The sequence below is a fragment of the Leucoraja erinacea genome, chromosome 3, assembly GCF_028641065.1.
Source record: "Leucoraja erinacea ecotype New England chromosome 3, Leri_hhj_1, whole genome shotgun sequence".
NCBI classification, from domain to species: Eukaryota; Metazoa; Chordata; class Chondrichthyes; order Rajiformes; family Rajidae; genus Leucoraja; species Leucoraja erinaceus.
The window spans coordinates 80,702,501-80,715,739 of NC_073379.1; the positions used below are offsets into that span (position 1 = coordinate 80,702,501).

At 42.0% G+C, this 13,239-nt stretch overlaps 1 protein-coding gene across 1 annotated transcript in view; it reads left to right on the plus strand.

Annotated features, from left to right (window-relative positions):
- Positions 1-13,239, plus strand: part of LOC129695770 (transient receptor potential cation channel subfamily M member 6-like) — a 126,052-nt gene that overhangs the window by 71,463 nt on the left and 41,350 nt on the right. Inside the window, exons 25-27 of the mRNA XM_055633067.1 lie at positions 3,586-3,785; positions 8,573-8,705; positions 11,554-12,710. Coding sequence (XP_055489042.1) covers positions 3,586-3,785; positions 8,573-8,705; positions 11,554-12,710 — 1,490 coding nt within the window. The remainder of the gene's footprint in view (positions 1-3,585; positions 3,786-8,572; positions 8,706-11,553; positions 12,711-13,239) is intronic.

A 13,239-nucleotide genomic window follows, 5' to 3' on the forward strand; every position in this document is an offset into this window, starting at 1 on the left:
GGTCGGTTCTCCCGTGCAGGGAGAGATTTAAAAGTTACCCCCTCCCTCCAACCCCCCCACACACACACCCCAACAAAAAATAACAAAAACTACATAGAAACATAGACAAAAAATAATAAAAACGCGGACGGGCTGCAGAGGCCGCTGCTGACGTCTAGTGCATGACATAGATGTTGGAGCTAAAAATTCATGGCAGCTGCATTCTGTCAAAAGTGACTTTTACAAGTGAATAGTGAAAGGCCTGAATAGAGTGAATGTGGAGAGGGTGTTTCCACTAGTGGGACAGTCTCGGGACGTACCTGTACAAAGGAAATGAGGAGGAATTTCTTTACTCAAGGGTGGTGAATCTGTGAATTTCATTGTCACAGATGGTTGTGGAGGCTAAGTCGGTGGATATTTTTAAAGCAGAAATTGAGATTTTTAAAACGGAGATTCTTGATTAGGACGGGTGTCAGGAGTTATGGTGAGAAGGCAGGAGAATGGGGTTGAGCGGTAAAGATAGATCAGTCATGATTTAATGGCAATGGGCCGAATAGCCTAATTCTATCCCTAGCACATGAATTTATGAAGATTATCCCTGATTATTCTGAAACTAATTGCTTAGTAGGCTATAACATGGCAAAGTAAAACACATTAGCCAAAGACAGCAGAATTCCTTTATTGAAAGCCAAAATAATCAATTTTACAGAAATCCAAAAGTTCATTGGTCACCACTCAAATAAAGTTTTAGTTCAACACTAGTTTAACTTAATGGGATCATAGCAGCACAACAGAGCCATGGTGGTGTCAGAGCCCCAGCTTCAATCCTGACCTTTGTTACAGTGTGGCTGGGGTTTGCATGGTCACTGGGTGACTGTATCTTACTGAGCATTCCATGTTCCAAAGGAGTGCAGTTGGGTAAGTTAATTGACTGCTATAAATTGCTTCTTGCATGTAGGTGACTGGTGGAATCTGGGGTAGTTATAGGGTCATACAGCATGGAAACAGGCCCCTTGGTACAACTAACCCATGCTGACCAAGATGCCTAATCCACATTAATCCCACCTGCCCATATTTGGCCCATATTCCTCCAAATCTTTCCTGTCCTGTCCAAATGTCTTTTAAATGTTGTTATAGTTTAGCCAGCATATTGTCAAAAGTTTTAGAAAGGAGATTCTTGATTAGTACGGGTGTCAGGAGTTATGGTGAGAAGTTCTGCTGGATATAATAAATGAGTTTGTTAACTCCACAGATAACCAGTTTGGCTTTAAAGCTAAACATGGCACTGACTTATGCATATATGCCCTAATGGAGATTGTAAACAAATATAGAGGCAAAAACTCTTCAATCCTTATGTGCTTTATTGATGCTTCCAAAGCCTTTGACCGTGTTAATCACAGAAAGCTGTTTGGTAAAATGAATCAAAGAGGGGTGCCTGAATACATTGTGAGAATTCTGGCCTACTTGTTTGCCCACCAGACTATGCAAATAAAATGGGGCAATAGGGTCTCAGCCCCATTTGGGGTTAGCAATGGTGTTAGACAAGGAGGTATTTTGTCCCCAGTCCTTTTTTAATCTATATAATGATCGGTCTCAATTGAAAGCCTGTAATATTTTAGTGAACATATGGTATGTTGATCTTGAGGTCTTTAGTCCATCTAGCGCTGGTCTCCAGCAGCTCCTTACTATATGTTCTGTGTATGGTGTGGATCATGACATTAAATATATGCTAGTAAGAGCCTGTTATGATCTGTAGAACCAAGAGGATAAATGTCTAAAATATTTAGTGAACCATAATTGTCTGACAATAATCTTGTGTCTGTAATAAGATAAAATATCTAGGGCATATTATTACAGAACAATGACAGATGACGTATGGTGTGATCTGGAACTATAGAAACTTAAATAAATTCTAAGGGGTACAGGCTAGATGCAGTTATTGTCTGTTAGGGAAGTCCAACAAGAGCTTAAGATAAAATCCTTTAAAACCGATATCCTGAACTTTTTTCAACAGAGAGTGGTGAATCTCTGGAACTCTCTGCCACCGAGGGTAGTTGAGGCCAGTTCATTGGCTATATTTAAGAGGGAGTTAGATGTGGCTAAAGGGGGTCAGGGGGTATGGAGAGAAGGCAGGTACGGGATACTGAGTTGGATGATCAGCCATGATCATATTGAATGGCGGTGCAGGCTCGAAGGGCCGAATGGCATACTCCTGCACCTAATTTCTATGTACATATTTATAGGCAACGACGCATGCTGTATGTACAGGCGAATATTCTCTTGCGTAAATTTGGTGCGTGTGCAGATGTGGTGAAAATGTCACTATTTAGAGCATACTGCACACCATTCTACACTGCGCACCTGTGGTCGAACTATTTAAAGACTAGTATGCAGAGACTAAAGGTGGCATATAACGATGCCATGAGAACACTGCTAAGGCAACCTAGATGGTGTAGTGCCAGTAATATGTTTGTGGCTGCAGGAGTCAGTACTTTAGAAGCTATCCTAAGACACCACATGATAAATTCATTTGCAGGATAAATGACTCTAAATATGTGCTTATTGTGGCCTTGTCAAACATAAGGGTTAGCACTACACGCTACGAATCCCAGTTGTGGAGACACTGGTATCGTTGTCTCGTTGTAGGACATTGATCATCTTTTAATCTGGATTTTTAACATGTATTGTGGGTTTTTTTTAAATATATAAATGATGATGTTTTTATAAGTGATATACCAAGATTTTATATGTATTTATGATATTTGATATGCAATGCATTTTTAATATAATGTTGCCCCTTGTCTGGACCTTGAGTCTGTAATAAAGTTTATTATTATTATTATTATTATTATTATTATTATTATTATAGTATTATTATTATCATTATAGCACCTCCCTCAATTACCTTCTCTGGCAGCTCGTTCCATATAACCATTACCCTCTGCGTGGAAAAATAGTTTCCTATCTTTTCACTCTCACCTTAACACTGTGTCTTTTGGTTCTTTTTACTACTCTGGGTAAAAGACTCTTAACTTAACCCTATGTATTCCCCTTTTTTTTATAGTCCTCCAATGGTAATATGGGGAGGATTTTATAAAATAGGATTAAGGTAGTATTAGTGTAAATGAATGATAGTCGCTGCATACTCATTGGGTCAATGGGCCTATTTCTGTGTTTCATTTCCATATGACTCTACTTGGATTTAAAATTTTGTTATCATGGTGGGATTTAAACTGCAAATTTGAAATTTAAACTTAACCGCAATGCTCTCAAATTCTACATCATTAGCCAATTATTATTGATTATTTAATTATTTTTTCGCCGTTGACTTGATTTTTTTTTCTTAAATATTTAATGTTATTTAAACTTTAAAACATTGTTTAATCCATTTTCAGTGTTTTTTAAATGACTTTATATATAAAGGACGTACAGAGGTTTTGTAAAAACTTTGACAAAGACCGAAGCTTGGGGTAAGAATTTGTCTGTCAATGGTTTCCATGGAAGGTTAAGCAAGCAGGGGTTAAGATAGAGCTGGGGGGGTGGGACAGTTGAGGCTGACTTTAACTTTAATAGCATTAAGAGTTAAAGTTATTTTCTTCTTTACAGCAATGTGTACTATGAAATAAAATCCATATCGAATAAACTGTGGAAATATAATCGCTACCGCTACATTATGACTTATCATGAAAAGCCATGGCTGCCTCCGCCACTTATTATCTTCAGTCATGTGGCTTTGCTTTTGAGTCGAATTTATCAACATCGAGTAAAAACTGAGGTGGATCAAGAGGAAGAAGACTTTGGTTTAAGTGAGTAATTGTGTTCTTCTTCCAGCTTCAATGATACAACACAAATAACATGACTAGTGAAAGCATTTGTGTAGGAAGGAACTGCAGATGCTGGCTTACACTGAAGATTGGCACAAAATGCTGAATAACTCAGCAGGACAGGCAGCATCTCTCGAGAAAAGGAATGGGTGATGTTTCGGGTCGAGACCCTTCTTCAGACTGAGGGAACTTTAGACTTTACTCAGTCTGAAGAAGCATTGCGACCCAAAACGTCACCCATTCTTTCCCTCCACAGATGCTGCCTGTCCTGTGTCCAGGTATTACTCCAGCATTTTGTGTCTATCTTTAGTGAACGCATTTAGTGGTTTCCATGGGTGATCACTGCACAGGTTATCTTTCACAGTTTCAATGTGTTTTGCTGAGGACAAAGACAATTTTAAATTTATTTTTGAGAACGCGCAGTGCTTTTCTCTGCATTGGCAGTAAAGCGCATTCAATGCTTCTTTTCCCATCGCAGCAGTTGGAGTCTTGCTAGCAGTGTAGCATTGGAGAGGAACATCAGGTAGACAATCCCCAGCCAGCAGCTTCCTCTAGTGCCCAGTGTGTAAGTCACACCCATGATTCTGCAAGGAGATGCTAGGCAAAGAGCAGGAGCCTCACCCCAAAGAAAGCTTCACCTGGGGAAGGAAGAGTACCAGGCTCCTAGCCAGAGATGATCACAGCTGTCCTTCTTGTCCCTGTTCATAAATCTGATTTTAGCTTTTAAAAATATTTAGAGGGCCCTAATTATGATCTTATTCTCTGACCACAACTGATCCCATACCAGGCTACAAGCATTGTGAGCAATCTTGGGCCCCATATCTGAGGAAGGATGTGCTGGTGCTGGAGAGGGCCCAGAGGAGGTTTATGAAAATGATAGAATGATCCCAAGAATGAGTGGATTAACATATGATGAGCTTTTGACGGCACTGGGCCTGTACTCGCTGGGGTTTAGCAGGATCAAGGGACACCTCATTGAAACTTACTGAATAGTGCAGAGCCTGAATAGAGTAAATATGGTGAGGATGTTTCCACTTATGGGAGAATCTAGGACCAGAGGTCATGGTCTCAGAATAAAAGGATGTTCCTTTAGGAAGGAGATGAGGAGGAATTTCTTTAGTCAGTGGGTGGTGAATCTGTGGAATTCATTGACACAGTTGGCTGTGGAGGCCAAATCAGTGGATATTTTTAAGGCAGAGATAGATAGATTCTTGATTAGTACGGGTGTCAGGGGTTATGGGGAGAAGGTGGGAGAATGGGGGTGAGAGGGAAAGGACGATCAACCATGATTGAATGGTGGAGTAGATGGTCTGAATGGTCTAATCTGCTCCTAGCACATGGAACTGAGTCGTTTTGAACCAAATACATCCATCCCAACCTACTGGTGGGTTCCTTGTAGACGGTATATGGTGGTCATGCAGTGTGGCATGTGATGATATAGTTCTCCCACATAAGACTATCCCAGGTATTTCTGGGTGAAGGTGGAACCTGTTGTGTTTAGGCATCTTGAACAACTTGAATGCTGAAGTAACTCATCAGCATCTGTGGAGGAAATGGATAGGTCACATTTTGGACCGCTTCTTCAGGCCATTTTGGCAGCACAATGGCACATCAGGTAGTGTTGCTGCCTCACAGCGCCAGAGACCCGAGTTCGATCTTGACCTGAGCTGCTCTCTGTGTGGAATTTGTACTTTGTCCCTGTGACCTTGTGAGTTTCCTCCAGGTACTCCAGTTTCCTCTCCCATTGCAAAGACATGTGGGTTTGTAGGTCAATTGGCTTCTGTAAATTGCCCCTGGTTTGTGTTGGATGCAAAGAAGGAAAAACATGGAACCAGTGTCTGGTGTGATCGATGATCAGCATTGACTCAGTGGATCAAAGGGCCTGTTTCTATGCTGTATCTCCAAACTAATAGTAAGATTTCCATTGAAGTTCATCAAGAGGATACTGCAAATATTTTTGACCTGTGATTCTAATGTTTAATTGAAATTTTAAAATAATTCTGAAAGGTGTTGCCAATCCACTGCCTCGCCAATTATAATACTTTGCTGCCCTCTACTGGATATTTCATGAATGAATGGGTCTGTATAAAAACATAACTGGGAAATATCAAAATCCTTTCCCCCCAATTTGTTGATTGATGATTATTTAGAATGCATCGAATCCCAAAGATATTTAAATATAACAATTAAAGAGAGAGAAAACTTGTCTTTGAATGATGCAGTCTTGTGCATTGAGCTCACTTAACATCAGTATACTTATGGCCAAATCAAAGTGGGATAGTGTACAATGTTGGAGGCAATGCCAAAACCGGCCAAAGGACATTGCACTCCTTGATAGAGATATCAAATATCACAAAAGACATCAAATTTTATGTGGTGCTGAAAATGGGAATTTGTGTGTGTGTGTGTGTGTGTGTGTGTATGAGGTCCACACCAACATCTTCATGCCCCTACTCTGTTCCAGAAACTTTTCATAGGTGTCCAGCATGGAAACAGACCATATGGTACAACTTGCCCACACTGACCAACATGCCCTATCTACACTAGTCCCACCTGCCTGCATTTGGCCCATATCCTTCTAAATCTGTCCTATCCATGTCAGTTGGAGGGTGCTACGAGTCGGCTACCCTGCCAGCAGCGTGCTCGTTATTTCTATGTTTTTTGTTCTTCTTAGTATGTCAAAATGATTGTTTTAGTGTCTCTCGGTATGTCTTGTGTGGGGGGTGGTGGGGGAGAAAAAGGGGAAACCGTTTTTCAGTCACTTCCTTGACGGAGAGGCGACTATTTCCATGTCGCTTTTCTGCCTGCCCTCTCATGGCCTAACAGCTTGGATTGGAGCGTCCTATCCCAGAGTCGGGGCCCAGAGCTTCAGCAGCAGGAGCAGCGTGGAGTTTTCCATCACTGAGCGGGGGTGAACCCTTGCCAGGGGTCACCAGAAAGGAGTGCTCCGATCGCTGGCCTGGTGACTTTGGCATCAAGGGACTGTGATCTGTGGAGCTTCTAGTTGCGGGCGTCGACTTACCATCCGCAGTGTGGGATCCCCTGCCAGGGATCTCCGGAGAAGAGTTACGACCGCCGACCTGCGGCTTATAACATCCTGAAGCTGCGGTCTCCGGTAAGAAAGTGGTCGATTCGGGCACTCCAAGCTGTGGAGTGTGTTCAACCATCCCGATGTCGGAGTTTGGATCATCCCGACAAGCGGGCTTGTACATCCGGCCGTCCATAGCGGCGACTACGGAGGGTTTATGGCCCCAAGCCACGGATGAACAAAGGAGGAGGACTGACTGAACTTTGTTGCCTTCCACCACAGTGAAGAATGCTGTGGTGGATGTGTATGTTAAATTCTATTGTGTATTGTGTGTTTTTTTTTTTCAACTGTATCGCTATTGGAAATTCATTTCACTGTACCTTAGTTGGTGCATGTGATGAATAAATTTGACTTTGACTGACTTTACCTGTCCATATGTTTTTTGAACGGTGTGAAAGTACCTGCCTCAACTACCTCCTCTGGCAGCTCATATATACATACCACACTTTATGTAATAAAAATGTTGCAACTCAGGTTCCTACTAAATGTATCCCCTCCTCACCTTTGTAGAGTCATAGAGTGATACAGTGTGGAAACAGACCCTTCGGCCCAACTTGCCCACACCGGCCAACATGTCCTAGCTACACTAGTCCCACCTGGCCACGTTTGGTCCATATCCCTCCAAACCTGTCCTATCCATGTAAGTAAAACTAATCCATTGCAGAAAGAATAATAGGGAAACATGGTGCTGGGGACCTCTCGTGGACTGCAACCTTGACGTGGAGGAGAGGCTTGTGTACTCTAGTGAGCACTGAGAGCTATGCCGGATGGGGTTTCATATCCCTGGCAGGTTCAACCAAACCGGACAGGTCTCGGGTGAGGAGGCAGTCAAAGCAGTCCCTGGTCCTCCAGGTCGGGGGTTGGGCGTGGAGTTAACTACCCCACCCTGGAAAAAAGTGTGAGTTACAGAAACTTTGAGGAATGAAAATCAAATTACACACTTGGTTGAAGAAGGTGCCCCTCATGGGGAACCTGACGCTTCCCAGCCAAACCCGCAAGGGCGTTGGGAAGCTGACACACCTACTGACGCCAAATAAATCAATCCTTGTGGGGACATGGAACATCCGAACCATGCTCCAGGCTGGCAAGGCTGCCACAATTGCCAACAAAATAGTGCGCTACAATCCCTTAGCCCTGGGCTTGGCTGAAATAAGATGGACACAATCAGGGGAGATCAACTTGCACAAAAGCTGCCACAAACATTACCTGGAGAGCCATGAAACGGAACCAACAAAGATAAAGGAAAAGAGGTCCCCCCAGGAACAGCAGGAGAAGAGATGTCCAGACAGAAATGTCTGAGAGTGTGCTCAACTGGGGAGATATCGAAAGAACTGCCAACAACCGAGTGAGGTGGAGGATATTTGCCTATGGCCTGTGCTCCCTAGAGGAGCAAAGGGCTCAAGAAGAAGATGGTGCTGGGGAGGGGTGAGGCAGCCCCAGTTACATGGTTAGTCACCAAGGAACAATCCAACTGATATCTCACTAGGAGATTTGACATAAGATCTGTGGTGTTGGAAGATCATGAGACAAAGGAAGTAAAAATAATCTGGTTTCATTTATTATTTCAGATTTTTTATTTTTTTTTACTTTCAGCAATTAAATTATTATTTTTTTTAAAAGATGCACTTGCTTTTTGCTGGATATTTAATTTGATAATTAAAAGTGATTCTGTTTTTAATAGAGTTGTATCTGAGTAAGGAGGAGTTGAAAAAGCTTCATGACTTTGAAGAACTGTGTGTTGAGAAATACTTTCACGAGAAAAATGAGCATCTTCATTCAAGTGACAACGAAAGAATTAGAGTAACAACCGAAAGGTAAATCTCCAACAATTTTTTGATTTATGGCGTTATCTGTAAGCTTTTTACTCATTAAAGTGAGGAATGTCTGAACTGGGACCATTTTTCACCCAGTGTCAGCAACAAACACCCCTGGATCATGTATTACTCCTATATAATGCTCACTGAAATCTGTTCCAAAAATGCATCTTCCTCTCTCTACTACACCAATATGACACTTTTTCTTTCCTTTTGTCAGGCTTTGTGTTATGCTGCAATTAGATGATTTTTGGAATCTTTGTTGATGCCCACATCAAACTTTACAGAAACTACGATTAACCCATTCACACCACCTATACTTGTCAATGCAGGCAAAATGCCTTTATTCCAGGCTAGTTTAAACTCCTCGCTCAAAGTTGAAGGTACAATAATGTTACCTATTGCAACACTAACCTTATATCATAAAGGGACACCAGGTGCTGGAGTAACCCGGTGGTTGGGTCAAGCAGCATCTTTGAAGAACATGGATAGAGGACATTTCAGATTGGGACCCTTTTTCAGACTCCTGACTTCAGAAGGGTCCCGACCAGAAGCATCACCTATCCAGGTTCTCCAGAAATGCTGCTTGACCTATTGAGTTACTCCAGCACTTTGTGTGCTTTTGTCTAAAACCGCATCAGCAGTTTCTTGTTTTCTAAGTATATAACATACCGTAGTAAACTCTGAAAGTTGTCCAACTACCTTGCCATCATATATTAGTTCTATGGTTATTTGTGGACACGATTGCCAAATAATTTGAGACTAAAATTAAAATTACCTTTATGGAACATAGCTAACATATTTTGGCTGGCAAACCTGTTGAAAATGAAAAGTTTGTAAAATAAGAGAAATAAGTGGTTATGCCAATGTGGCTAATCCAGGGGTTTAGACTAATAATCCAGTCATGAATTCAAATCCTGTAAAGTGGCTTTAGGAGCCTGGGAGAAACATTATTCTGATGCAAGGGATAAACTAACTGACTTCCCAGTGATTTTCCACCAGCTAAAAGGCCCCAGTCAAAAGTGTGATAACAAATTCTCTCCTTGTTTGGCGGTGTGTTGCTCCAACAATGCTCTCCAAACTTAAAACCACCCAGGACAAAGCACTAAGTTCCATTGGCTTTTCACCCACCACTATAAATATCCAGTCTTTGCATTATGAATGTCAAGTATCAGCAGGTTATGCTATCACAATGGCTCCTTAGACACCACCTCTCATGTCATAATCCCTGCCATGTGGAAGTACAAGGTGAGGGTGGGAGTACCATCGCTTACAAACTGGCCTGCAAATCGCGCCATTCTATATTAGTTTAGTTTAGATCTACTCTGAGTAAAACTGGCATTTGACCCACTGTGCCGACCAATGATCACCCATACTCTAGTTCTATCCTACACACGAGGGACAATTAACCTCCAAACCTGCATGACTTTGGGATGTGGGAGGAATACAGAGCACCTGGAGAAAACCCATGTGTTCACAGGGAGAAGGTACAAACTCCATACAGACAGCACCTGTAGTTAGGATCGAACCTGGAGCTGTAAGGCAGCAACTCTACCGCTGTGCCACTGTGCCACCCTCATATCTCGGAACAGAGCGGAAAGCATCTTGACTGAATAAATGCTTACAGGAAATTAGATTGCTAAATTCGGTAAAAACGTGGAAGTACCAGAATTATTGTGCCATTGCCCTCTGACTCCAGCATGATGCACTGAATAATGGCATTATCTCAAACTGCAGGAAGCCATGTGGAAATTCTTGTGAATAGTCTTTCCTGTTATATGTTTCAATATGTACTGGTTTGACGAGGCTGACCACTGTACCATTTTGTAGTGCAGGTTTTCATTATGTCGGGCCGACTGCATTACCTCTGCCTGATTAATGCCTTGCCAGTGGCAGTTTCCCTTCTCCCATTCTATAGGAACATAGAATAGTACAACACAGAAACAAACCCTTCAATTAATCTCCTCTGCCATAATTTTATATACTTCTATCTGGTCATCATTACACTCTGGTTTCAAGGAAAAACACTCTGGTGACAAGGAAAAATAGGAAGGGGGGAGGGGGGGATATGATATGATACAATACGATAGAACTTTATTTATCCCAGGAGGGAAATTGATCTGCCAACAGTCATAAAACACAAGATACATGAAACATGAAATTAAAGTGACAAATGGAAAGGATTGGGGATGTGCAAAGGTTGGGTGTGGGGGGAATCAGTCTACCACACGACAGAACGGGGAGGAGTTGTATAGCTTGGTAGCCACAAGGAGGAAGGATCTCCTGTGATGTTCTGTACTGCATCTTACCGTTGATCTATGTTTATGCGTTATTCTGTTGGAAGTTGGCATGAACTTTGAACAAGAAAATGCGGGTTATCATTTAGTTTTGCCCACAAATTTGACAAATTCATGTTTCTGTTGGACTGAAATGTGGCTCCTAACTCCTTGCCATTGGGGACATAATCGTCGTCGAGTGTTGTGGTGGATTCCAAATCAACAACAGCAATTGTTAATTACTTTGCAACTTTAACACACTACTACATTTCAAGGCATGTCAGATGGCCATTCTATCGTGTTGCTTTGGATAAGAATGGAAGGATATAATCAAGTGTTGGTAATAAGAAAAGGTTTTCTCCTCATGTTCAGCACAGATATTGTGGGCCGAATGGCCTGTTCTTATGCTGTCCTGTTCTATGTTCTACAATGTGGTAAACATAAGCAAAGCAATATGTCTAAAATGTGGACAAAGGTAAACACAAAATGGTGGAGCATCTGTGGAAAAAATGGATAGGTGCCATTTAGGGCCAGGACCTTTTTTCAGTCTAAAATGTGCCTTTTTTCCCCAGAGTGGAAGAAATGGCTATGCATTTGAAGGAAGTAAATGAGAAAGTTCACTTTGTCAAGGAATCCTTGCACTCTTTGGACAGCCAACTTGGACACCTGCAGGACCTCTCGGCACTCACCGTGGACACTCTGAAAGTGATCTCCGCCGTGGACAGTTTAAAAGTGGACGAGGCATTCCTGGGGAAAAGCACAGAAAACACTGATCATCGAAAGTTGCCACAAAGCCACTCCAATGAGATTCATTTGAACCCGTTAGACAATGTTTCTGTTGAGCTTCAAGCAAAGGAAAATTATTACAGCAATCCATCTTCACTCTTTCAGAACTTGTGTTATCACAATACAGGTGTTGGAAATGAATCACCCGAATCGGAAAAGCAGTGTGATAGCTATCCTACGTCATACATGGATCATATTCTTCCTGAGCAAAATGAATTTGAAACTGCTACGGTCATGTCCGTGGCATCATCTGAGCCCATGTCACCTCATAGATGTGAACAGTTATTCCTACTCCCCTCACCTCTTGAAAGCCCCAAGTATACAGAGGTCCGCTTCAATATGTCACTTCCAAACATTCCAACCTTGACCACGTTAAACCTGACAGCAGTTCAGAAGCAAGATGAGGGTCCTTGTAATATCCCGTTGCCGCTCAGCTTTCAAAGGACAGTCCCCAAGCATGATGAAGCTGAAGATTGTGATGGCAAACAGTGGGATGTTGGTCACGTGCGACCTCTGAGGACTGATAAACTTTCATTGAGTTCTCTGGCTCTTCCCGTTATTAATGATGCTTCCCTGGTACCAACACACCACAGTGATGGTGGTTACATCAACTGGGCATTCAATGAAGATGATGAACAAGGGATCTTTGGTGCAAGTTTAAAGAATCAAAATGTAAAGTGTGTGCATTCTTTACACAATGTAGACCGTTCTTATGGGGATGGTGGATCATGCCATGCGCATGTTAGAAAGTCTCGATCCCTGTCATGGAACTCAGACATGTCTGAACGCAGCACGGAATGTCTAGCATCTTTCTCCAAACACAAATCCAACAGTATTTCCTACTGGATAAATCCACTGAGGAAACAGAGCTTCTCCCGATGGAACAGCTTTAGATGGAAGGTTCAAAAGGAAGAAAATCCATTGCGGAAAAGTAAAATGAAAGGTGTTTGCTGTGATTACATTTTGTCACGTTCCTAAAGCTCAGGTGCCTAACAATAAGGCAAAAGCTAAAGTTAAAAAATAATTGCTTTATAATTTGTGTTATTAATTTATTTGCACATTTTGCAGTAACTAATCGAGTCGAGTTTACTGTCTTATGCACAAGTATGGTGAGATACAGGTACAATGACAACCTTGTTTGCCGCAGTTTCACTGGGACTTGGAATGAGACAAACATAAAAATATAACTTAAAAATACATTACAAATTATTTACATATAGAATTTCTAAGAAATAAACCCCGCATAAAGCAATTGTGCAAACCACAAGTAGAAAAAAAAAATCCAAGTCCATGTAAGTGCAAGATGTGGTCTGCAGTGTTGCCAAGGTAGTGTCATGGGCCTGTCCCACCCTGGCAACTGGAAAGACGACTGTCAGAGTGTAACACACACACACACACACACACACACACGCACACAACACACACACACGCACGCACGCATGCATGCACGCACGCACCCACATCGCTTCCTT